Source organism: Patagioenas fasciata, chromosome 4 (assembly GCF_037038585.1).
Source record: "Patagioenas fasciata isolate bPatFas1 chromosome 4, bPatFas1.hap1, whole genome shotgun sequence".
Lineage (NCBI taxonomy): Eukaryota > Metazoa > Chordata > Aves > Columbiformes > Columbidae > Patagioenas > Patagioenas fasciata.
In genome coordinates, this window is record NC_092523.1 from 25,843,534 (window position 1) to 25,870,770 (window position 27,237).

The 27,237-nt window shown below is 42.5% G+C and overlaps 1 protein-coding gene across 15 annotated transcripts in view; it reads left to right on the plus strand.

Moving 5' to 3' along the window:
- Window positions 1-207: 207 nt before the first annotated feature.
- Window positions 208-27,237, plus strand: part of LIMCH1 (LIM and calponin homology domains 1) — a 181,319-nt gene continuing 154,289 nt past the window's right edge. For 3 of the 15 annotated variants that reach the window (XM_065836880.2, XM_065836881.2, XM_071807417.1), the window contains exon 1: window positions 211-685. In XM_065836880.2, coding sequence (XP_065692952.1) covers window positions 590-685 — 96 coding nt within the window. In that variant the 5' untranslated portion in view covers window positions 211-589. Of the gene's footprint in view, window positions 686-1,070; window positions 1,176-27,237 lie in introns of those variants that run through there. The other 12 variants (XM_065836882.2, XM_071807416.1, XM_065836886.2 and 9 more) reach the window with 10 other exon arrangements.

Sequence of the window (27,237 nt, forward strand, 5' to 3'; positions counted from 1 at the left end):
GTGCTCCGTGCAATAACATTAATTAACGTTAAAGTGTTTAACGCAAGAGCCACAAACAGCAGTTCGCCCCGTACTCGGGCGGTTCGATGCGCTCCGGGAGCTGTGGGGTGGGGGGGATCGGCTGTCCCCCAAAGGCGTGGGGGACCTTTCCATCGTCCTGCCGCTCCCCCTCCCCGGTCGCAGCGCCGCCTGCGATGCGATGCTCGCGGCGGGGAGGCGGCGGCGCGGGCATTTGCATGGGCTGAAGGCAAAGCGGCTTCGCCCGTCTGTTTTATTTTTAGCTGGCAGCTCGGCGCAGCGCAGCTCCGCTGGCGGGGCGGGCCGGGCGGCAGGCGAGGGAGGACCGAGCCGGCAGGGCGGGCGGGCGGACGGGGCACCAGCGGAGAGAGACTACCGCAGCCGGGCTGCAGAGCGCCGCCGCCCCCGGTCCCCGCCGCGGCGGCTGCGAGGCAGGGAGAGGCAGGGAGAAGCAGGCAGAGGCAGGCAGCGGCCTCCGGCGTCCCCCGCTGCGGCCGCGGCTCACCTCGGGCTGCCGGTTCGCTGCCTGACTGCTCCCCCGCCGCAGCCGCGGCGCGCCGGGGCCCTGCCGATGGCCAGTCCCGGGCTGGAGCTGGGAGAGGTTCAGCCTCCGCCCGAGCCCCCCCAGCCTGAGCTCGCCTTTACTGAGGCTCAGAAGTGGATCGAGGTAAGACCGCGGGATGGCAGGGATGCGGGCGCCTGACCCCCATCAGGGCGACCCGGTGTCCTTCCCCAATTCGTCGCAGGGTCTGTGGGTATTTTATTCCACGCCGAGCTCCGTCCCGCCACCCCCCGCTTTACTGGCTGCGGTGAAACCGGCCGGGGCCCGCTGAACCGCTGCTCAGCATCCGCGCAGTGTGCGCGCCTTTGGATGGACTCCCAACCCCCCTCCCCCTCCGCGCATCTTTTCCAAACTTAATCTCTTAATCGCATTTCTCCTCCCCGCCCCCGGGGATGGGATGAACGGGGCGGCTGTAAACAGGAGCCGCGCAGGTGCGCGGAGCCGGCGCGGACGCGTTCCCTAGGAGAGGCTCCCAGCCGCGGCATCCCGGGGGCGGCGAGGGCCCCCCGCCCTGCTGCGGAAACCTCCGGCCCTGCGCCCTGCCGGATCCGCTCGCTCGCGGGGGGTGGCCGTGGCCGCGACCGCGACCGCGCAGGTAACGCTCCGCAGTGCGCGGAGAAGCGGGGCGGGTCAGCAGCGCTGCGGGGCCGAGGAGGGGGCGGGGAGGGCGCGTAGAGAGGCAGCGGTGTGCCGCGGAAAAGCTCCCCGGGGGCCCTGCAGCCCCTTCTCTCATCGCTCAGCCGAGCCCAGGAGAGACGTTCTGTCTCGCTCTTCAGGAAGGAGGGAAAAATAGATCTGCTTGCTCGTGCCATAAAATGCAAAGACAGGCAGGTGGCGGGTGAAATTTAATAGTTAAATATTTTGGCAAGTAACAATAGAGACACTTTAAATAGCTCTTCGTCTGATTGCTGGTACAGAACATGAGTGAAGGTGGTATAAACCTAGATACGAGGGTAACAGCTCCCTTCAGCTGCACGCTTTGAATTTAATCTGCAGTTTTTAGTAAACCTCAGTGGATTCTGTTTTCTGACACTGGTTAGCCAAACTCCTGTTAAAATTATTGTGACTTTAACATTCACTGAAGTCCTGGGAATTTCAGACTGTAATGGTTCACTACAATATCAGTCAAAAAGGTAATGCTGTGTCAGGCTTCAGGGAATTGGCATTGACACAGTAAGCTGGCTGGTGTAGGACCACAGGCAGAAGAACAATGAGGAACGTGAAAAGAAGGGCTTTTTTGCCAAGGGAAGGTGAGTATGCAGCTTGGAAGAGGAAAAGTAAAGTGCTATAAACACTGGTTGTCTTGGGGAGATGAATATGGTGGTTTCTATATAGCACTCTTTATAGTACAGGACCAAGAGAGAGGCACATGATTCTGTCGTACATATGGTACATAAAATATCTTGTGACTGGGAGTTCTGCTGGCTGCTAATGAAGCCAAGAACTCAATGGCGAAGCAATTCTCTGTCAGTAACAGAGCTGCCAGCAATCACTCCAGGCGTGGTAGTAATTAAAGGACTGTAAGTCTTCCTGTGTAAGAGCAGAAACTTGTGGATCAGGTGGAAACTTCCCTCTTGGGCAGTTTATTCCGCAGTTTACTGTGACAGGAGGTCTTGTGCCTGTTCTTGCGTGACCCAGGGCGTGATGAACAGAGCAGAAGGGCCCTTCATTCCTTGTGCCCTCCATGCGGGCCAAGAGGTCCATGTGCACAAAGGAAGCTAGAATTTCTTGTGCTTCCTCCTTCACATTTAAAATCTCCTTGATGCATGGATAACAAAGCTGTAACGTGTGTCACGACACTTACTATTGCCAATGCCCTCTTGCCTGAGGTAGCATGTCCTGAGCTTGGAGTATCACCATGGCTGTGGTGCAAGAGGGAAGCATCTGCCTTTCCAGCGATGCCTGGAATGGATGTTCCTACTAACAAAAAGGAGGAGAAAGCTGACAGTGAAGCAAATGTGTCTTTATTTGCCTAACATGTTGTATTTCCTTTTAATCTCAGTTTGGCTCAAGCTCTGTAACATGAGGGTTATTATCTCTTCCAAAAATCTGCTCAGCATTCACCATTCTAAATCTGGATAATCTGGACTGAGTGAATTATGTGGAACTTGACACATTGGTCTGAAGTTATTGAAAAGCAATGTCAATCTTAAAAAGAAATAAAATTTAAAAATCGAGGAATGTTATAGGTACCAACATTCAGTGTGCCAAGCTCTGTTGGTTTGGGTGAAAACCAGAAATGGGGGTCATGCTGTGTCTGGCTACTAGACCCATCTGCTTCTGCTGGCTCTGTAATTGTCTCTTACCAATTTATTCTTTTGCCTAGAGACATCAGCAAATATCTAGTGTGATGTGTCTTCCAGATAGCTTCTGACCATTTAAAATAATATCTCTCAAACAAAAATTAAAGAAACCATTATGGTTACAAACAGGGTTGGTGGACCTCCCTAGTATGCAGACAACAGGCTTGTGAGCAGTGTGAGACAGCTTAAAACCTGTCTTAGACTGTAAAATAGTGTCACACAAGGAAAGCAAAGCAGAAGTGGACAGATTGAAAACTCTGAGCTTGCTGTGCATTTTTATTTGTAACGATTAAGTTGTATGACTTGCTAGTTGGATTCTCATCTGGTTTAAATCCTCATGTGAGCACTGTTACCATTGTGTAGTGCTGACAGAAATCCACCCTGTGGTCTGCAGTGCATTTCTCCTCTAATGGGGCTAGAAAGGGAGGCTGACCTCTTTTTACAGCTGGGGAGCCAAGACACGAAGTGCTGAGTATCTAGATCTGCAAGGACCGATGAACTTCCCTTCCTCTGGTCCATAGGTCTTGGGGGTCTTGTCTTTATTCCTTGGGTCTGTGACCTTTCACCAGAGCAGATCCCCTGGGTGTCAGAAGTCTTCTTTTTCCTTTGCCAGCATTACTTTACTCTGGACACTGCAGGATACAGGAGTGCAAGCGGCACTGAAGTTTGGGTGGATCCTCATAATGATCCTCTTGTCTTTCTGAACGTGTAGCACTAAGGTGTTCCCCTGAGTGGGGAAAAGGGCTGGAACTCTGGCACTGACTGTGAAGACTGCTTATATATTTAGCGGTTTGTGTTTTATAAGAGAGTATTTTGAGTGGTCATAGATTGGGTGACATCTGTCTGTTGCAGAAAGTGAGATTTTGGAATTCTGTGGACTTTATGCTTTGATCATGAGTCACTTGGGGTAGGAAACTGGAGTTCAGCCTTGTGGGTGTATTTAATTTTGCATAACTATCAACTGTGCCTCCCTCTGTGTAACAGTAAACCTGTCCTATTATTTTAGTTTAGCTTGGTGTGTGCTACTTAGGTGAAGAATGCCCTTTTAATGATAAAATGAACCATATTAGTAGCACTCAGAGGAATTAAAATAAAGGCATCAAATGAAAAACCCTGTGAGAGAGCTACATCAATCTGCATTATTAAAGGTGGGATATCTCATTTCAATTAATGCTTCTCAGTTACACTGAAAGAATATATCAGCCTCGTAAAGCCTAGTGGGTTCCTACAGCAAAATAACAAATATAATTTAATCTAATGGCCTGTCATTTTCAAGTGTCAAGGTTCCCTGTATGTGTGTTTAAACTACAGTAACTGATGGTTGAAAGAACATCTGTATAAACAGAGTTATTCTTGCTGTAAAGATTAATAAGAGAGTGGTATAGTAATAAAGTCACATTTAATACCAGTGTAACTCCTAAGGGTATTGTTATCTCCTCATCGCACCTCCTAGCCTTGTCTCATTAATATGCTTTCTGCTCATTGTTGGGACTTGGTTCAATTAGGGATGGCTTTTCCATAGACTTGTATTCCTTAGAAACTTTGCCAGCTGATAAGAATGCTTCCTTTATAGTTGTATGGTAATAATAAACAAGTCATGTTTTTCTGTCCCCTATGGTCAGTGCTTGACTTTGCCATTCCCTCTAGATGTGTATAGGCTAAAACTCATACACTTCTAATAAGTCTAGTACTTTTCTACTAATATTCCCCTTGAGAATTCTTTTGTTAAGGAGAAATTTGCCAGCCAGAGGGATTTGTTGGGTGTGGGGGCATTATTTTCTTTTTTCCTTCTAACAAAACACCTGTGTTAAATTTATGTATTGAAGGTGGCAGTTTTAAGTTGGTAAGAGTGGCGCCTCTTCTAGGAGAAGCAGCGGGGCCTGGTGTATTCCTCAGAGCTTCTGGATGTGCCACATCCTACAGCAAAACAGACACATCACTTCTGCACCACTGTCCCTCTGAAAGAGTATGAGGGGCATAAAACCAGGGAAGTGACTCAGGCAAATAAACTTCATGTGAGTGTCTTGTGTCAGGAGTCAGGAAACAACATTTCTTTAGGCTGTCTCTCTTTTTGTGTGGATGAAGTGTGAGAGACCTGAGGCTTATGGCTCCCACGGCAAAAACGTAACTTTGAATGAGGTGGATGTAGTTCTCTGGCAAAATATTTTCTGATTGGTGAAGGGACTAGATAGGAATATCTGCTGTAGGGGCCTGGAACTTGAAGAATATATAAAATTGTTTATGTGACCTACAAAATGTGGTATGACATCAGAAATAAAACTCTTTTGATGAACAGTATTGGGTAAGCTAACTAATTTGCTGAGTATACAAGCAACATGTGTCCCACAGGAATGTTTCTGTTTCCAAATATGTGTAGACATCTACTCTCCCTTTGCTGTGAAGCCGACTTTAAGATCCTTGAATAGAAACTCTAGTTTCCGGCTGATACAGTTCCTGGAATGGTGGTACCCATATCCAGACTGGGACCTTCAGGTGCCACTGCAGTCTTGCTGTTGCTTGGATAGGAATGGATCAAATCCAACAAACGTTTTCTCCAGCAAGCAGTTCCAGAGAATTTGGTCTGACTGCCTTATAAAAGTATTTGAATACAACCATTTAAGTGTAGAATCATGCACTAAACTTTAATACTACATGGTTTTATTAATCAAATATTGTAGGGAAGCTGTTGACTCAGCCTCCAATAAGTGTCTGCAGTTCACATTTCTCAGTGTTTAGCCTTTCTTTTTTTTTCCTTTTTTTCTTCTGCTGGAAGAGTGTCTTGCCTATATATGAAATGTATTTGGAATGAATTTATAAAAGTGAACAAGTGTATTCTCAGACTAGAAGAAACCTATACCTGATTTACGGACAAGCTGAAGTTAGGCCAGATGAATAATTCCCACAGTGTCTATAAGGCAACTATGAAGAGTCAAAAGGTATGTGGCTGACTTCTGGTCCTGAATGGATGTGAGTACAGAATGATTTTACTGTGATGATTTGACTTGGAGAGGAATCCTTCATTACTGTCTCTACATCTGCTCCTGGGCAGTGTTTAGGGACTGCAGACAGCGCAGATGGGACGCTCTTCATTCTGGCTAAGATAGTCATTCAGTGGAATGAAAACTAAATTGATTTAAAGGGGATAGAAGAACCTGCCCAAACTCTCTGACCCTGTCAGATTACCACCTTCTAGAAATTTTTCCTCTCCCAGTTCCCTGGCAGCTGACCTCCTGTCCTGTATACATGGACCCAATTCCCTTGTGAGATCTGTTTAAGCCATGTTACAAGTAGCTCTTGGCATGGGAGTGAGAGTAGTCAGAACAACAATACTATTGATAAAGGGATAAATGCAGGACTGAGCTGTTAATTGTCTTAAAATGGAATTAATTTCTCCTTTCAGTACTACAATTTAAAAATAGGTAAAAGATCTGCTCGTAACACCAGAGTCTGGAATGCCATTATGCAATTGATGGTGAAGATTGGTTAACATAGCTATGTAACATCATTGCACTTGTTCTGCTAGAGTTAACTTTTTTTTTTTTCTTTTCCTAAGGGCAGGTATTGGTCCTCTAGAATGGAAGGTGAAATCTTTCCCAAGTAAATAAGGAGGAATAAATAGCAGGTTGATACAACAGAATTGTTTTCTAGCTCCTAAAATATATTGGCCGATGTAGGAAGCGTTGTTTTACCACAGCTGTAGAAACCAACTTATTTTTTTTTTGGGCAATCTACCAGTTTGGAAGCTTTTCACCCATGGATGAATACCTCTGTGCATTGGATCTCTGCAAACATCCCAACAAGAACAGTTTTGGAGCAATGCTACAGAAAAGGAAGATTTATAGGGGTGAAAGTGTAATTTTAAAAAGGGCAGCTGCATAGTGGGAAGGTATGAACATTTTGGCATTCAGACCATACAGATCTAAGCTTTCCCTCTTCCTCCTTCCCATATATCATTTAAAGAAGACAGTACTGTCTTCCTTGCCCCGCTCAGTCCCTTAGATCACAATGACTAACAACAGCTACTATGGCACCAAACAACATAACATCAAAATTGATAGCTGAAACTTCTCCCAACTATGTTAATTGCTGTCTCAGGTGAAAGGGCTGCAGTGCATGTTCTCCAGACAGCCTTGTAAGAATGTGAAGAACTATAACACACCCCAACTTAAAATGAAAATAGCCCCCTGCCTGTTACTGCCTTTTATTTTTAAACAGAATAAATGTACTCCCTGTATCTGGGACAGGGTGGGGAGTGACTGCTGGGGCAGCAGCTCTGCTGGAAAGGGTCTGAGGGACAGCAGGCTCAACATGAGTCTGCCATGTCCTGGCAGCAGGAGGGGTTAGCCCTTTGTTGTTGTTCTGGAGCCCAAGAGATTGATGGAAGTGGTTGGTTGTTTCTGCCTGGCACTTGCTAGGTCACACCTGAAATTCTGCATCCAGTTTTGGGGCCCAGAGTGTGGGAAGGACATTGGTAAGCTGGAGGGAGCTGAGCAGAGAGTCCCCGTGCTGGTTGGGGCTGGAGGACTTGCCCCGAGAGAGAGGGCAATGGAGCTGGGCTTCTTCAGGAGAGGTGGCTTTGTGGGGACATAGCAGCAGCCCCCCCCGGTACCTGTGGACAGGTTTTTGAGAAGACAGAGCCAGGCACTTCACGGAGTATGTAGCAGGAAGGTGAGATACTTGTCATAAATGCGTTGATGTGGGTTGCCCAGAGATGTTGGGAGACCACCATCCCTGGAAGGTTTCATGCCTGACTGGACAAAGTTGGAAAAAGTCTGGTCAGACCTGAGAGCTTCCCTTACATGGAGCAGGAGGTTGGGCTTTCCAAGGTCCCTACCAACCTGAATTGTTCTGCGTACCTATGACTTCTTGACAATGGGTGAGGGGACATCACTTAATTTTATTTTTAATGCTACTTTATTGGTTGCTTATGTTATTGTGGTGCTTAAGAGCCTGTTTACATGGACAAGATCCTTCTCTATAAAAGAGCAGTCATTTCCAGGATACACTACCGAGTTTCCTTTGCAGAAACTCTTCAAGGCAGTGTAAAGTGTGTTTGGCTTCTAATCTAAATATTTTTGCTAAACCTATTTTATTTTAGAAAACTGTAAACATGACTGATTTCCTTGGCTTGGTGAGATTCTTTCTTTTGTTATTTAATTCGTTGTGCACTGCTATAGTTGACCAATAGGGACTTGAGATTATTTCCTTTGCTTTTCAGATCTTGAGAAGATGTACAGGCTTAATTATCGAGAATTTAGATGCTAAATACTGAAGAAGTTTTTTGTTTGTGTTATTAGTTGATTATACAAATTCTCTACCTTGATAGTCACTCTGCTCAGCTCTAGTATAATGTGCTACTGTTAAATAGGGTTGTTTTTTTTTTTTTTTTTAATTGTATGTGTGTATATATAATTATTACTGCTAGTAATCCTTAACTTAGCAGAATGGCTAACTTAACAATAGAGCTAATAATAGAACTTGCACCTGATGTTAAAATTGACTTAAATTAGTGTAGTGACTTCTTGGTTGGTGAAGAAAAGAGAAAATCTGCTTCATTTGCCCATTTGAAGATAAACTCTATTATGCTGTTTTCTGCTGTTTTGAGGTCTCAGACCTAGTATCAAAGACAGCTTGATTTTGAAATCAACTTTGACAAGCTAAGAATTTGAAAAATAATGCTGCTGTGGCTTCTTGGCTCTGGCGTCATTGTCAGTGATTCACAGAGCATTTCACAGGCTAAGGAGCAGCATGCTGGAGACATGGGAGTCAGTTCTTTAATTCTGCTTTGTATGCCTGAATGAGTAAGGTAAGATGGAAATACTCTCCATTAATCTCTCTTTCACAGAGTTTCCTCTATGATCCTAGTTTGTGCTGGGAATAAGACAGGGATTTTTGCACTACATGATCTCTCAGTGATCTTCAAAAACAGCATGAAAGGAAAAATCTTTGATGTCTTTTCTCTGTGCTATTTCAACCCCTAAAATCTCCCTACCTCCCTGTCCTTTCCATGGGCTTCAGAAGAATCCCAGCCCTCCAGTTAGCAACAAGCTATAAAGAAAGTGGATGCGCATATACTACTCAGTGCAAAAAAACAGGAGTCTTCATCCTGAGATTTTAAATACATTGCCTATTGTTTCCTTTCCTGTAGGCGTTGGTAGATCTCAGTAGAGTATTGAAATCATGAGCAATCAGGTGTCTGGCTGGATTGCAGTATCATTTAAAAGATAAGTTAAGCTGATACTGGCCTTCTGCTCCTCAGATCATACATTACTGTGATTTAGGTTTTTCTCAACAATGGTGAGGAGCTGAAATCTTTGAGAAGGTTAATACAGAAGAATTCTCAAAATTTATTTTAGTTCTGATACATTCAGCAAAAGTTGAGGTCAAGGGCTTTAATGTATGGTATTGATAATGGCTGATAGCACTGCATCATGTGAAGTCCCTTACACAGGACTGGACTCTTGGAAGGGAAGTTGTGAACTGAAGATGAAGAAAGGTGTGTCTTCCAGTATTGGAACTTTCCATTTCCAGAGTGGCAGAAAAAAGCTCCAAGTAACCTTTCCACTAAAACCAGAAGGCTGAGAAACTCAGATGAATTTGTACTTGAGGAGCAGGCCACAGATTGGCACAAATAGTTGTAACCTTTGCTCTGACTTGAGAAGCAAAGTCCTACTTTTGCATAAGCAGAGACTGATGCTCATAAATAACTGATTTCCAGTGGGAGAATGGTTGCGTGGGTACAGGGGACAGAGTACTGAGGTTAAAATCTCTTTGTGGTGCTTTGCAAGCACTGTTGTCCATGAAATGCACAGGGTTACTTTATACTGTTGTATCAAAGCAGAAGATTGTGACTCTGATGGAATTCAGAGTCTTGTTACAATGTCTTAAAACAAATGTAACCCCCAAATCCAAAACTATCACTTTAATCTTTGATTGTCTGTAAGTATTCTTGTAAATTATGGAATTGATAATGATTTAATGTCTTGAATATCAGTGGTGGATGTTTTATACCTGAGTATTGTGCACTCCCTTCCAGTTGCCCCCAAAAGAGCTATGAAAATCCTTCATCCAAATGTCTGCTTTACTAATCCAGAAAATTCTTAAGTAAGAGATTTTTCTTCAGTCTGCTGTCAGAGAAAAGAAGCTGCAATGTCTGAGGAAAAGCATTGAAGTCTTCTCCCTCCGCCTGTTTTGGTGCGGTTTTTGTTTATTTGGTTGATTTGTTATTGTTTTGTTTGTGGGTTTTTGTTGTTGTTGTTGTTGTTGTTGTTGTTGTTTGTTTGGTTTTGTGTGTGTGTGTAATTTGTTGTTTTCAATATTATTATCTGCCTGCTGGCCAACAATGGTGTGTTAGCTGAAGTCTGCTATCTGGCAGCGAGCATTTTCTGACTGGGTTTGGGAAAGCGGAGGGAGGAATGAGGAAAGGCAGAAGTGACTGTCTCGTCCCTGTCAGACCAGAAGTACCCAGTGTACCAGGCTGTTAAGCGCTGAATCCCTTGGCTTTGTTTCTGTGCGATTGTTGTGATCCATTTCAGTGGGCTAACTCACTTACATGGTTGCAACAAAAACAACTCTGGAATTTTTCTTTCAATCCAGAAGCATAACTGTAAATATGTAGTCTAAAGAGAAAAAAAAAGAAAAGAAAATAACTATCTAAGTGCTTTTTTTCCTGTTTATCGTTTTCCTGGTTCTGATGACTTGTTTTTTCAAGTTGTGGTTTAGAAAACGGAAGGTCATGATTTGGGAGTATGCATTTGCAGTGTCTGTCTTCTGCCAGTGTTCGGATCAGTTAGAAATAGCCAAGAAAATAAACTGTTTTCCAGAAAAAAAAATATGCTGGCAAGAAAGAGGAGGTGTCAGAATCAGTCAGTCATAAAGGTGACTCTCGCCTGAGTTGAAAGAAATTATATAAAGGCTTAGCCTAACATCCTACCCCTCCCAAAACCAATTTTTATTTCGACAAGGGGGCCTTAAGTTTTGGACTAACATGAAAAAACTCATAGATCAACAAAGTTCAAGCGACTCAAATGATCTTTTATTAGAAACAGCTTGCCTCTTCTAAAGAGAAGCAAATGCACTCTCTCAACATTTTAATTATGAACAGGCAGAACTTCAGTCTTGCTGGGGCCTTATTTTCTCCTTCCCTCAGACCAGCGCCGCTCTGCCCGTGTTGCTGCAGTGCTGAGGCTGCTGGGCTGCTGGGTGATTTCTACCACGGTGGGGGCTTCTACCTTCAGGTGGGACGGGCTGTAGGCAATACTTTAGCCTTCCCTTGGGATGGCCCAGGCACAGGGTAACTTGTGAACGCAGAGGTGGCGGCTCTTGCGTTGTGGTTCCTGGCATCCAGAGCCTCTTAGATTGGCACAGCACAGCTGAGGGTTCAAATACTCCCTCTGAGGAGATGAGTGTAAAGGGAGCAGGGTGTTAAAAATAAAGCTGCAAAGTAATTTCACCTCCCTCACTTATCTTTCAATGATTATTTTCTCCTGGGAAGCAGTCCCCTGTTGGATTTGCAGAGGTTCACTTGCTATGGGTGCTCTTCAAAGACAAACTTTAAACTGGGTTTATTCTGGCCTCACATAAGAAGGGTGCACTGCAGTCACTGCTAGAGTCTTCTCAGAGTAGCCTAAACAAAAAGACCCATACTTTCATATAAAAATGCATCTCAGTAATGAATGCTTTGCTACTTCATTCCATTCCCTCATTTTGCTTCTTGGGAGTAGCTTCAGGGGAGAAAGTAAGCAAAGCTGTTTCAGATAGCTGTGGGATAACTTCATGAAAATTCACAGGGGTAGCTCTGAGGTGACATTCCAGTAAGATTTAATAGAAGACTTGTCTACCAGTGCTTTTGGGTTCTTATCCATTAATTTCCATTCATTGTAGTTTGCTAGTGTCTCTGATGTAGCACTACTGAATAATAGTTTTAATTCTTTACTTTTTATTTTTGGATTTCAACCAAGACTCTTGAGTGCACATTCTGGTTATAGGCAGATCTGGTATTTGTGGTTTTTCCGCCCCTCTCAATATTTGTTAGTGTTTTAGTGCAGCGTCTAATTCTCCAGTGCCATACTGGGTTTTCTTTTTCATTTTAGAATTGTGTGGAGAAAACTGGCATTTCGACTTCCCACATGAAGAGCTTTGAAATCAATAGACCAAAGCCAGAGCAGACTTCTTGGAAGTGGTGCAATCTCAAACTGTGTTGAAAGCTTTTGTTTTCTGCTTTTTTCCTGTCTCTTGGTGTCTCCTAAGAGAAGGAAAGAGCATAAGGGGGAACTCTGTGTAGGGAAAAGGGAGTATCCCATCACTGTGGGTACAGGGCTATGTGACTAGAAGGAGCTGACTTCCAGAAGTAGCAGTGGTGGCAGCCTTTGTACAGGATGGGGAACTCCAATATGAAGCATCAAAATGACAGGTTCCTGCAGCTTGATCTGGGCTCCAGCACTCCCAGGAAATAGGTGCTGGTGGAGAAGGGGCTGTCAGCGTTAGCTATGGGCAGTGAACACTACCAGTGCATGCAACCTCAACCAGGTTGAGGTTTGGTTGTTTGTATTTTTTTTTTTTTGTTCAGGATTGAGAGGGAGAAGGTGGTCATGTCATACACCAAAACATATGGAGAGAGCAAAACATAAACTCCTATTTTTTTATCTGGTCGGGAGGAAGAGGGCTTTAGACTTAAAACTACAGCTGCATGCAAGGTGTAAGTGGTTGGTGAAGCAGATGCAATAGAGTCAACAAAGTTGAGATGCCTACACATATCAAAACTCTTGCTGGTACTCTGTGTTTACTTTGAGGAGGTGATTTCATTTCTTCAACAAAAAACAAGTTAGAAAAATGTCTCTTCTATAATGTAGAATGCTTCTGTCAAGGGTAAAAGGTCACTTCAAGTGTGTACAGTTGTGTCCTGTGTTGTCCAGAGGTGTAGCATGGCAGATTTCCTTAGGAAATGGCATGAGACAAAAGGAACTGCTGTCTGAAAATTCCTCCACAACCAATTGCATTTATGGATTGCCATGGAAGTGTCTTAGAAACAACTGAGCTCCAAGCAGTATTTGTTGGCCTGTGCACTTTTTCTGCTCCTCAGAGCTGTGATTTCTTCCAGCCAGAGGTCTAATGAGGCTCTTGGAGGGAAGAGGCACATTTGGGAATTTCTGGAGTGTGGTGACTATAGCTGTTTCAGTCCCAGTGCAGTGGCAGATTATTTGGACTAATACAACTAGGAGGGCTGCAACTTCATTCTTGCTACTAAATCAGGGTGCCTGTTTCTTGCTCATCAGCAACCCCTCTGATTTAAAATCTGACTTTTGATTGACTAGAGGGTTCTGGGCCATTTTACTTGCTGTTTGTGTGGGCAAGGTTGGGGCATTTTAGTGTCAGTAAATGACTGCCCAGTAACCCATCTGCTAATGTGGAGCAGTATGGCAAAAGGCACTTGATGCATCTGTCACATGTATGCCGCCAGCTGTCTGCATCATAAATGCTTTAAATATCCTTATGTAGGAGACTGGCTATTGAAAGCTCTCTTGAATGATTTGTGTGTAGTTGGTCATCCATCCTCCGCGTACCTTCACATCTTCTGGTGCGTATAGCTTCAAGGTTTTTCTTCCAAACTTGTCCTGGATTTCTGAATGGGCCCTGCTTTTTAGTGCTATTTTGAAGGTCTGACAAAGCTGCATTGCCAATTGCACCATCATAGGAACCAGAGTATATTTATTTCTTAGGTAAGAAATGCAGTATCTCTTATTTGCTGTGCTGTAGGTTGGAGCTTAACCAAGTAGGTGAGGTCTTGGCTCAGAGCAACTGCTACACCTTGAGCTGCTGATGAATGATCTTATCCTGTCTTAACCATTTGGACAAGCCAGTCCAAATACAATGCAGAGAAAAAAAGTCCAAGAAATTTAGTTGAGAGAAGGGAAGAGACGAGCAGAAGCAGAGTCTGGACAAAGAGCATCAAGAGAATGCAAACTGTAACAGGCACTTCAAAGGATATAAGCTAGATCAGGCATTTCTAATCCACTGTAAAATCCTTCTATTTTTCTGTGGAGTCCTGGTTGGAGGCAGGATCATGATGCAGGGCGAAGGCAGCTCTTTCTACTGGAAATAAAGGATAGCAATTCTGCCTTCAGTAAGTTGCTCAGGAAAGCCTCACAGACCTCCTCTGATACAAGGTTTCTATGAAGTTGTTTCTGTTCTTAATAGCTACTCTGTACCATCATTTAATATCCTTTTCTACCTTAGTGGAAAGTGAGAAGCATTGAGTACAGATAGGTACTGATTTGCCTCATCTTCTCTTTGGAAGAGACTTGGATAAATCTCAGAGCCATTCCAGAGTTACACTACTGTCTTTCTGAAGAGTTACTTCTTTGTTGCCTCTATCTTTGTCCTTCATACTCCTATTTTTAAGATAGAAGGCGGTGGTGGTGGCAGATGTTGGTTAAACTGTGGTGTCAGCTCCTGCACTTTGCTTTGAGGTTGGGCTGAATGTATTGCTTTCCAGCTCTATGCAGTTGTTCCTCTAGTCAACTTGAACAGTTCATCCTGACAGCTGTCTTGCTGACATTATTCCCAACTAGTTATTCATTGGGATTAAGGACTTTCTGCAGCCAGAACTCTTTGCCGGGAGTGTGCTGTTATTTGGCAGACTCATTAAACCAGTAATTCAATAGTGCTTACATCTTTTAATTTGCCCTTTATCCTTCATATGTGGAGTTCCAGCTTAATTGTTCCATGAGCAAAGACTTACCATAAATACCCTCCTTTTTCTACCTCTTCCCCTCCTCTGCAATGTATTTCAAGCCATAACCTTAAAAGCAAGACTTTGTTCAGCTTTGCTTGTTCTTGAGACACGACCGATACCACATGTGCAGTTGAGGCTCTGTGTAGAGCTGTTCCCTGAACACTCAGTAAAGTCTGTAAGCAACAAGAATGTCTCTCTCAGCATGTGTTTGTATTGTTCATGCCCTGAAGATGATTATTGTAGTTCCCAGGTTTGGCCACATGGGTAACAGTCTTGGAAAGAGAGGTCTTGTATTGGTGGTGGTAATGGCACTGGTGATCATGTCACTGGTGCTAAAGCCTTCTGCCAGTGCTGATGGTGCAAATGGTCTTCCTCCAACCTGGTGTCCTTCTCTCTTGTGGAGGTGACAACAGCAGTTCTTATGAGCACAGCTGGGCTGGGTGTGGCTAGAGGAGGGTTCTTTGTGTTTTGAGGACACTTGGTGCTTGAGTGGCTGTTCCTCTTGCTTCTCTGCTGCTTGGCAGTCACCTGAAAGTAACTTGTCTTCTGGTTCAGTAGCTCCAGTTTTAAGCTAACGTGGGAGGGTTCCTCCTGTAATTAAAATCAGCAGTTAGTTCTATTTTGGATCTGTAGCTTAGTTTGTCCAGGTGCTGGTACAGGCTGGTTGGAGAGGCTTTGTTTAATTTTGCAGGTTGTTTTGCTGCTGCTGAGTAGGTAAAAGAACTCCTCTAACTGGGATGTGTACTCTCACCACATCTGTTTCTTTTCTAATATGTTTCTCACTGGCCTTGGGTCTCCTGCATGATGAAGAGACTATTAAGCATATGTATTGGTCTCTCATGATTTGCATCTGATTTCAGTTCTAGTGACACCTGCTCGCACATTGTGTCTATAACGTTCTGTGCAATCCAGAGAGAACTGTGATAAGCCTGTAATTTTTATCATACCCATGCCCTGTCCCTAGACTAATCAGGTTTTTTCAGATTTATCCTCCTGCCAGGGTGCACTCAGTGAATTTGATATGCTTTGGGTGAGCAGTTCTCGTGTGGGCTAACCATGGGTGTGAAAGGAGGAAAACAAAGGTGGTTTTCATTATTAGAAAGAATGAAGCCATGAATAGAAGGGTGAAAGAACTGATGTCCTTTTCAACAGGAGATAAATTTCCAATACTCTATTCAGCTGATGTGTATTGTATTTTTAGACTTAACTGACTTAGGTTTAAGACATTATTGATTTCAGATACCAGCCCATTTTTTATTTGAAAAATATCTGGAAATGCAGATATGTGATTTTGAGTATGATCTGACACAATAGAATTCTGTCTCTAGAATGAGAGAAGAATATTACACCCTATTAAAAAAAAATATTCCTGCTACTATGTCTGTAACTGAAAGGTTCATATTCTGGAGGTTGAAGACTATAGAAAACTGACTTGCTTTCTTAAATTTCATCAGCAGAAAGATTTACTCAGTATGTACTGAGAAACTGACTTTTTCTTAAATGAGAGACTCAATTTACATGTCCAGCTTTCTCTCAAAGACCAAAGAATTTAAAGTCCATACCTTCTGTTTTTGCCATCTTGTACTCAGCTATCCCAATGATTGGTTTAGAGTGACATTACAAGCCAACCAGATGACCCAGCTAAGCTTGGTGGAAATGAAGAGTTGAACTTGGCTTTCTGGGCCTTTTTTTTTTTTTTTTTTTTGCAGTTAAAGTAAAAACTGCCAGCCCTGCCCAACAAAGCCAAAGCCCATCAGTGTCCAAAAGCCTACTGGCTGACTTCCATTTTCATGTTTATAAAGTAGCTTATAGAGATTCCTATGTAATACTTCTATTACCAGTATTGCCTGGTGTTTACCAGTCCTTGGCAGTGGTCCAGGCTGGAGTCAAAGTTCTAGCTCAAGATGACCTCTTTAATTATTTAGTCCCTGATTGGGCGGTTTCGTAAATGTGTGTCTTGAAAGACTGCATTTTGATGTTTCAGTTATTGGTGTGGCTTCTTATTTCTTTACTGAGTCCAGATGTTCACTAGCTTTGTTTTCTAGTATCCTGATTTTAGGGTAAATTTTGTAACTGGATAGAGTGACTTCTGGTTTCCTGGTGGTTCTTGTTACCATAAGATTATACGCTGAAGTTTTTACAGGAGACTTACAGTTTTGCCTTAGAAATTTAACATGCTAAGAGTAACTTGGCCTTAGTTTGTTCTCTTTTGTTGTGGCTTTAAGTTAGGATAACAGAAGTAAATTCCTTAAGCTAAATGGGAAAATAAATTGTTTGCATTTTTGAAGTACATTGATGATTTTTTTTTTAATCTATTGTGATGGCTTCTAATACCATACAGACCAGTTGGTAAAATATTGCAGAAAGCTGAGGAAGGCTCAGGGTATTCCTCCGAGAACAGCCAACTTTCTACACCAATAGACTTTTCTCATATACAGCATCAGAAAATCCAGCTTCCTGCCCTATGAGCAGCACAGCTTGTAAGAAGGCAAGTGAATACTAATGCAAATGACGGTTTCCTGTATGTAAAGTATGTCTCTGGGCTACTGCTGGAGTTTTAGCCTCCTCTAAAGCCCAGCCAAGCTATGTTACTTCAGGACAACACAAGAAAGCTTCTTCCATTGGACTTCTTAATTTTTTTTTCTTACTGTTTTTCATTTGAGCATATACTTTATCTGACCATTCACTCTTTTGGCACTTCATCTCCTGTCCCGTGCTTGCAGCATTTGTGAATTGCATGTGCAAACTTAAAACATGAAATTACCAAGAGGTGTGCTGTATTTTCGCTGGGGAAATGGATAAGTTTTTATTTCATTCATCTAGTACCCAGCATCTTAGAATTTAATCTTGATGAAGACTGCTAAATACAAATGAAGTAAGAGTTATCTGAATAATGTGTAAGTTTCTGTCTTCAGTCTTGGACAATGTGATGAAATTTGTAGGGTCAGGCCTGCTAAAATAATACAATAGTGTTGTCTCTGCAAGCTCAATTCTCCTTCATGGGCATGCATATTAAATACGTGGTCACTGCTGTGTTTCTTCTGAGTATCTCTTTAGTGCACAGACTGAATAGCGCAGCTCGTAATGAACAGCTATTCAGTGTTTCACTTTCTCCTTACTGTTCAACATGCAGTCCTATGCCATGTTTGTTATGTGCTATTCAAACCAAATCCTGAGGACAGAATTACTTTCTCAGACTTCTGTAGTGCTCATCACTAAAATATCTTTGCCCAAAAGTTCTTTGCAAACATTAATGTTATTTCATACCATCACACCAGGACCATGGTACAGAGAAAAGAGATTCAAGACCGTATGCTAATTAGAGACTTAGTCACATTGCATTCTTTGCTGTGTACTTAGCATTCTGTAGCATTATAGAAGCACAGCTATGGCTCTCCTCCATACTCTGGGATGCCAGGCACTCATACCAAATGAGCAACGTGTGACTAGTAATCAGCTCTCGAAAGCTTGACGGAGATGACTTGACTGGTAACACAACTGAGCACAGTGGCACAAGCCAGGAGAGTATTCAAGTCTCAGAGCAAGCCATGGAGCTGGCTGCAATATAAGATCATCTCTTCAACTCCCTGCAGTCCTTTCCTACTTTTGCTGTCTACATGCAAATTATACAGGCGAGGAAATATCACTGTTCTTGCCTGAACTGTTTCTCTCTGAGGCTTTCAATCTCAGTCTCCTATGCTATGAGTGACCTAATGAATTTTCCTTGTTTTAATACCAGTTCTTTGTTCTTTATAATTCTCAGGCACTTTCCTTTTCTCTGGTCTTCTCACTTCCATCGCTCTCGTACCTTGCTGGACCATGTGTTTAAAGCTGGCACCAGCCTAAATGAGAGAGCAACGTGAGTGCTGTTGAGTCACAAGATTTGAGACTAGTGTCACCCTTAGCTGTCCCAACAGGAAAGAAGCAGGGCTGAACTGCCCTTAGCTAGGAAACTTTATTTATCCTACCAGGATACAGTCCTAGTGACTTATTTCCCTTGCTAATAGAAAATAAACTACTGTAATTATTAGTACTCTTCTGATTAGCATTGCAGACCTTCTGTCTTCACCTCCCTGGATGAAGACCATCAAAGGCCTTGTCCAGCATGAATTTTCTGCCTTACTACACACATTTCAACTGGAATATAACTTTTTTGTGTGCTTATGATCACCTTTTGGAAATAAGAAATCATGATGAATTAGTCCATACATTAGGAGTTTTGAAATGACCTGTGGTAGGAAAGATGGCTGGGCAGGCTAGTCGGCAACATCTGTCCTGTTGTGTGGAGTTGTGTATTTCTTGGTATTCAGGTTGTCTGAATTCTTTGGCTGAAATTCAGCACGTGAAGGTTAATAGATCAAAATTTGTTTGTCACAAAGGCTGTGAAAGCTTACTCCGTCAGTCTGTCTCAGTAGTGGATCTGCTTGCTATCACTATGCTATTCTAAATCTGCTTTATCTCAATAACATCTTTGCTAACTTCTGTAATTAGAATGAAAAGTCAAACCAAAATGGTTTATTTAATACCTATGATGCGTTGGTTTTTATTGTTTTGTTTTGGTTGTGGGTTTTTGTTTGTTTGATTGGTTTTTAATACTGGACAACAGTATTCATGTGAAATTCTTTAAAATGTGAAATGTGTTGTGGCAGATTTGAAGCAGGGATTTTTTTTTTTTTTTTTTCCTTAGTTTTAAAAATATGCAAATTTCACTTTCATCTTTTGACCAAAGTACAAGGTGTAAAAACTGCTTGAGGCTGTTAGGTACATTTAACAATAACAGATGTGTGTCAGTTTTTCTAACGGTGGCAGGAGAAACTAAATAATTTATCTGTAATAAAGCATCTATAACAAATTTGACTAGGAAGCACAATACATTGTCAAGACGAAGTAAAATCAATAGATCAATTCAGTTGCTGTGGAAGTCGGTTGACTTAGAGTCCAAGGGGTATATCTCGTGCTACTCACATTACAATGTTTTGGACTCGAAGTGTGCTAAATGTTCACAGGTAATGGGCTTTCAACAAAGTAAAGGATTGTTCAGGGAATATTGTGCAGGACCTGGAATCAATCTAGACCAGTATAGTGGGCTTTTTCACTTTTTTGTCCCCATAGTCCTCCTTCGGGCATGTAAAAGTCAGTGCAGTTGTAAGGACAGCACTGTCTCAATGTACAACCTTCAGTTGTAAAATACACCAAGTATTTTTTAGGCAAACTGTTGATAAACTCGGATCCTACTAGCTGGTGGTTCTTCATGCTACCAGGAAGTCTAGAGAGAAAGTGCATGTCAGGTGTGCACACAGGCACATCAACTATGCATTTAAAGTGACATCACATTTCCCTGCAGCTAATTCTTGGAAGAATGTGGGAACAGCAAACTGATACAATCACATCCAGGTAGGAGGTAAATTTCTGACTTGTCTGAGAGAATCACTCTTGCATTGGAGACCCTTCAGCTTTTAAAAAATTTTGGCGATTTTCAAAGTACATGGTGACCCTTTAAATGCTAGCATGAAAGCTTGGTTTATTTATCTGCTTTTGTACTGCAACTGTAATGTTGTCTGGCTTATCTCAAATAAAAGCTTCAGGGAATTGAAAAACTGTATATTTAAGTTGAGTTAAGTTTTGGGATGCCATCATAAGACTTCTATTAACATTTTCTTAAGATAAGTGTTGATCAGAAAGGGAACTCTATCTGTCTGGCTTTGAAGCACAGGGTCTACCTCATACCAGTCTCTTGGTGTGTTGGCATGAAATCATCTCTCAGAACAATAGTTGCACTATGACAGTGGGCAGTAGTAGAGTATAGGTTCCCAAATGGGGACACAGGTAAGCAGAATAAAAGTTTTGGCTGGAACCATGGGAAAATGCTTGCAGCTAGTGTCTCTTGTGGAAATGAGGAGAAACTTGAGATTTTAGCACAAGGTAGCTTTGTGCAGGTTTCTGTTGATGGCAAAGAGAATGTGGAAAGTTGCATGGCAGACACTTGATAACCAGGCACCGAGAAAAACACCTTTTGATGCTAAGTCCTGTAGGTCCAGGTGATTTCTGAAAAGCTGAGAATACACTCTTTTTCCCAAAGTAGTTGACCTTGAAGTAAGGGGAGGAGCTGGCAAAATGAAGGTACCCGAAAGAGGATTAAGCGAGAGTTTTATTTGGAGCTGGAATCACAGAATCACAGAATGTTAAGGATTGGAAGGGACCTCAAAATATCATCTAGTCCCATCCCCCTGCCGGAGCAGGAACACCTAGATGAGGTTACACAGGAAGGCGTCCAGGCAGGTCTTGAATGCCTCCAGAGTAGGAGAGTCCACAACCCCTCCAGGCAGCCTGTTCCAGTGTCTGTCACCCTCACTGAGAAGAAGTTTCTGGAATGTGTATGTTGCACTAGCTTGATCCAGACATCATCTTGTGAGGTCTTTAGAAAAAGCCCCAAATACAGTAAAGAGGGTAGTTATATCCTGCTGGAAAGAATTTAGTCATCATAAGGGGGGGGCTTGTTTATTTTCCCCATTCCTTCATATTTGTGAGCATTATCAGATTCCCATCTCTGAAAAATCAGACTTTCTATTCCCCAAAGGGTGGAAGAAAGTGGCTGGCTAACTCCCTCTGTACTTCCTTGGGTGCCATTGCAGAAAACCTTACAGAAGACAGGCACAATTTATCAGTCTTTATCTAGTTAACTTCAGGCCTCAAAGTTTAGGGTATGGACTGTAGGATATGTTTTTGTAGGTGCATTAGTAGTCTTTTTCCTGTGATTTCTCTGACCAGGGTCTTATAGAGATTACCTGAAAATGTTACAACTCTTGTCAGTCCTGTTGTGGTTTTGTTTATGGAGGTATCGGAGCCACAACAAGCATTTGGAATAAGAGACAGGTTTTGTCAATATTTTCTACTGTATGACCATTCAGTTCACTCATTAGATGTTACTGAGGACCCAATTTTTAAATCAAAATGTGAAATGGGGAGGAAATAAACAAGCAGACAAAAATATGTAAAGAAAAGATTTGCAAAGTAACTCTTAGTCACAAATTTGAATAAACAAAGTTGATCCAAGACTTAGTCACATCTTACCATCTCTTAAGGAGTTTGAACGCTTATCTCTGAGTACTTGAATAAATGTGGTGAATAAAAATTCTAAAGCTAGTATTTTTCTTAACTGGTTTTGTCAAGTGAAAATAATTGGCTCACATGAACTAAATATTAGAACTTTATGTAAACTATTTGCTTGGCATAATAACTTTTGATGGGGGAAAGATGGTGTTGAAGCTTAAATTTATTCTACTAATTCAGTTCCTGTGGAAATTTTTGTGGCAGTCAGCATGAGGAGCATCACCATCTTTATTTCAGGGGAAAATTAGTTTCAGCATAACAATGTTATGACATATTCAGTTGAAGTTCATTGTACAAATGTTCACACACATTTATGAGTCAAAGCAGGATGACACACAAAGATAGAAGTTGGATTTTGATTGTGAGTCTTGAAGTGGCTTTTATTCCATCTGTCATATAAACAATGTTGAATATATGTAGGTGCAGCACACCTGACCTTTTCATCCTGCCCGCTTAGATTCAGTTAAGTGATCAAGGGTAGAGCAATGAAGACAGTGATCAGCTCCACTTGCTGGAGGCAGCTCGTGCCCCCTGCTCTAGGTTGGCCCTTAGCAATGGCCAAAAAACCACCTGTCTCTGAGGACTGGCTTCAGAGATGGACTTTGCTATAAGGTGAGGCTGTTGGAGCGCAGCATCCTTTTCCATCACACCTGGCTGGCATGATGGGAAATAACTTGTTTGTGTGTTTTCCTCTTTAATTGTGAGGGTTTAACCTGCTATTGCACGGAACTCTACACCATTACAGACCCTGTGAACATGCTCAATATTTGATGAGGACATCTGCCAGACTTCTGACTTAACTCTGGGCTTTTAAAAGATTCCAGTCTGCTCTTGCTGCACAGCACTTTAAGATCTTTGATGGCTCTTAAGGATCTGTTCAAAGCTCTTCCACGCAAGCCATTGAGCTTGTGTGGTGGTATTTTTCCCGTTGTTTTTCTCCTGTTATTGGTTTCTCGGCCTTGCAGCTGTGACCCTGATAGTGTTATTGGGCAGATTGCCTGGCTTGGAAATTGCCCCTCTTTTGCTCCTTTTCCTTACCTCTTGCTTTGTAGATTTTAGCTTATATTAGAGAAAAACAAGAGCTATTGCACAGCAAAGTACATAAGTCATTTGAATACTTGATAACTATTATCCAGAGGTATATACACACAAAATCTTAACACCTAATCAGTATGAAACACTTGTACCTAATTGATATTCTCCATTCAGCACTAATAGCATTATATATGGGAACAACTGGACTCCTCCAACATTCAAGTGCAGAATCTACATCTAGTTGAGCAGCTGTGCAGGTAAATTGACATTGTCTCCAGCTGGAGCTGGGAAGGAGCTTTTTGAATGTGGAGGTTGGAAGCGAGACAGAGTAGCATTAGGCAGCTTTACCGCCCAGAAAATATTCTGTAATAAATGAGGATGTGTGGATGCCTTCACTGAAGCACCTTGCCTGTCAGTTTGGTGCACTGTAGCCCGTTGCTTGTGTTAGACAGTGTACCTGTGTGTTAGCAGACTCATCAGCTGTATCACTGATGCCACTCAATAGGGAATGTGCCGGGAGGGGAAGGCTGTACAAAGACCACAGCTTGACTGATGCCTGTGGCCATCTTTAAAAATTACATTCCTTCTCTAAAATGTACACTGAAACATGATATCTCCTATATTGCCAACTACTCCTGGAATTCCCTCCCCCTTCTGCTCTCCCGAGATGCTGATGGCCTCCCTCCTCTTCTGTCTCACCCAAAACTTTTGGTGGCTCAAAGAAGACTATTCCTAACCTGATGTCAGCCATGTTTCCTGGCCATGAGACTTGCAGCATTTCCTCTCTGTTTACATGCTGTGCAGTCCCCACTCTGCCAGCAGAAGGGATGCCATGGACATGGTTTGCTGTCTTGGGCACCCTTTTAGCCCAGCCAAGACCTGTTCTAGTTGATGGGCTGACCCATTCGAATGCTGAGCAGGCTGTGCAACAGTCTTTAGGCAGAGCTTTATCAAGGAAAAGGTGTCAGCTGGAAATGTAATAGGTCAAAATATGCCAGAATGTGGATTTAATGTTTGATTTCACAGCAACTTATATATGGGTACATTGTTACCACTACCATAACTTGGTCCAACAAAGAAGGAATATGGTGGACATGATTATTGACCAAGCCTCTAGCTTTCTCAAGGGTAATGGGCTTGAAGAACGGGTATTTAACTCTCAAGTTTCATTGTGCTAAGCCAGAAAAATGGCATGTCCTTGCTGTTCTCAGAGCTACAGGGGCATGGCTGTGCTGTGCCATCTGTCTGGTTAAAAGCAGGTTGGCTGCTCTTGGATGTGCCATCAGGCGATGCTTCACCCCATCCTCCCGGCACCTGAGGTTAACCTCAGACCACAGCTGCGGTGCTTGGCTCTGCTGCAGGACTTCCTGACTGCTCCCGGGGCCAGAACTGGGCTCTTGTGGTTTCTCTGTTTAGTTCAAAGATGAGAAAAAATTAGCTGTCTGGGAAGAGAAAATGAACAAATAAACACAAACAAACAAACAAACAAAAAACCCCAAACCCCCCCCCCCCCCAAACCAAACACAACACCACCAGGAAAAAAGGAAAACAAAACAAAACAAACACCAGCAAAACACACAAAACACCACAGAACACACCAAGAAAAAACCCCAACACAACCGCCACAAAAAAAAAAAAAAAAGAAAAGGAAAAAAAAATTCCACCAAAACAGGACACCAAAAAAAAACCCCTAAAAGGACTGCAGGATGATGATTGATATACACAGATTTTATTGTAGTTTGTAAACTACAGCTTTGTCTTCACAAATGCATTCTTTCCAAGAAGCTAAAGATAGCTCCATCCTTTTCTTCTGTACATCAGTCACTTAGAAACAATTTACGTTCAGGGACTCAAATTTTGCAAGGAAGTGAGCTCTTATAGTGAGCTTGGCAGATGCCAGGCAGATGCTCTGCCAGATCAGAGCATTTTGGAATTCTCAATTTTGGAGGGTTTTTTCTTCATTTTCTTATTTTTTTCCCCCTCTTTCTAGAAGCTGTGTGTGGCTTTTTCAAATTGTGTTCGCATGTGGCTTTTTTTCTTTCTCTATTTCCCTTCATTCATTTTCCCCCTTTAAGGGGAAGTTATGAAACTCTTAGAGTTTCTGGGTGTTCTCATTTGTAGTTGATGTATGTGGTTCAATTTCATCACTGAATGAGAAAGAAGTGGGATATGTTAAGTCTCCTATAGTACTCTGCCTAAACTTACTGCAGAAAACACCAAACCAAAACAAAAACCCAACCAAACAAAAATGAGCACTACAGTTTTGTTTGTGTTTGAATTTATATGAGTAAAATAAAAATATCACAGATGTCATGTGACTGCGTGTTGCTTGCTGGCATGTATATATACATTCATTAAAGTAACTCAGCAGTCTCGGGGAAGGGCAGCTGAGGCTGCCCTGCCTTGTGCCAGGTCCAGCAGCATGCTCTCGTTGTGACATTGCTCACAGCTGCTGGGCTGAACTGTATCAATTAGTTGTGGAATTAATCTGGTAGCAAAGAGCATTGTTTGTCTTTTGCCTGGAAAGTCTTCAAAGTAGTTCAGGTCTGGAGCTTCTGACTATATTTATTCTTTATCCTTAAGTCCAAATGGCTTCTTCCTTTTGGACAAATTTAGGAATTGCTCTCATGTTGCTTGTGGCATGCAGCATGACTGGGAACAAATGTCTGTACAACGATATATTTGATACCATTTGATGTATGGAATGCCACGCTCCACCCCATCCCCGTATTTTTTTCTCCATTCCTCAAGCTTCTTTTCGCTGCGTAGCTCTCTAGTGGTTTACAATTCTGCTAGCTCTTAAGAATAACAAAATCATTGACAAGTTGTACCAGAAGACTCAGAGAATGAAAATTTTCTATTTGCAAAACATGACATTAAAGCTTTTATTGCAAAAAAAAAAAAATCGACTCCTTCAAAAAATCAAAAATTCTGGCTATAAGTCAGGCTTTTGGAGCGAAGTGGCATTCTTAGTGGGCATGTGTGTTCAGCCTGTGATGTGAAAAACCACCATGAAACTGCAGTTACTGAAACCTTCCTGCACTATGCTGGGTTAATTTCTTGTGGGATGTTGAAAGCTTTCATTGCTATGCAGTTTCTCCCTCCGTGGCTGATATTGTGATCCTTCTGCTTGCTAACCCTTGTTATTTAAGCAAGGGGAAAATGATAGTTCTTGTTCACAGATTTACTGTCCCAAAGAATTCATTTTAGCAAGGGGTCTCTTTTGCTTTTTTTTTTTTTTGTGTGTGTGTGTGTGTTGGGTTTTTTCCTCTCCTCTTTTCCCCAGCTGTTCAGTATTAGCAATGTACTGGAAGAGTGTTTCTAGTTTATAGCTGTAGGAAACACAGGTGTAAGCTCTCACACAAAAGTTGTCGCTGATTAATTTAGAAATTAGTAGTACACTGATTTCACAAGTGCAGTTTTCCCACTCAGCTCTACATGGCTTAACAATAAAGGAGAATTCCTAGCAACCAAATTGTACCTTTTTTTTTTTCCAAACTATAATGTTAGTTCATTTGCATTATTCATGAAGGTTGGATGAGCTTTGGGGCAAGCCTATTGCTGCCGAGTTTTCTTCTTTTTTAAAGCTGAAGGTTGCTGGATTTATTCAACAGATGCTACCTGGCAACCTTGCTCTTGGCATTAACTCCTGCTGTGCAGGTTGGTGTTGCAGTGTTCACAGTAGTGAGGAGGTGACCAGCTGACACGTGGCATCCATAGGCATCCAAGTCCCCGGCGTTACCAATTGCTTTATGCCAATCATGGTGACTTCTGTTCTGTATATTACAGTGGCCAAGGGTGTAGCAGTAAGCCAGCAGCAGGCAGAGGGTGGTTGCATTTGAAAGATAGGGGTGTGCCATCTTGAAGGATGCTTTGACTCAGAGCAAAGTCTGCTCACTAGTCTCCAAGGGAAGGAGACCCTGGGAACTCAATGGAAAATCACCATTCTTCTTCAGAGATTTCTGGTGTGTGAAGTGCAGAGAGAGGACATGGTTTGAGAACGGATGTTCTGTAAATGGTTTCTGCAAATCCTTCTGGCTTTTTTTTTTTTTCTATGCTTAGCTGCTCTTCATGTTTCAATCTAGTCCTACTGTGAATGGTATCTTGCAGTGCACTGTGCAATCTCTTACTGGGGAAAGGGCAGCCAAACAATAAACAGTAGATTTATGTTTGGTCTCTGACTGTAAATGAAAACAATTCTTTTAAGCTGGAGTAGTGCTGAGGTTTGACTTTCCATAAGTCATATCTCATCTGTGTTTTGCTGGCATTTCTGGCCAGATGTAACACAATGGTTTAAATCATGTGGAACAGAATTCTGAAGGCCTTACGTACTTGTACACTTCACTTACTAGTGGCTGCTATGAAGTGCCATCATCACGTTTATGCTGGTGTATTAGTTTTGCTCAGCTGCACAGGTCAGAGCACACACTGGCAGGAAGGGTCCCAGGTTTAGGGGACAGGAAATTACACCAGAC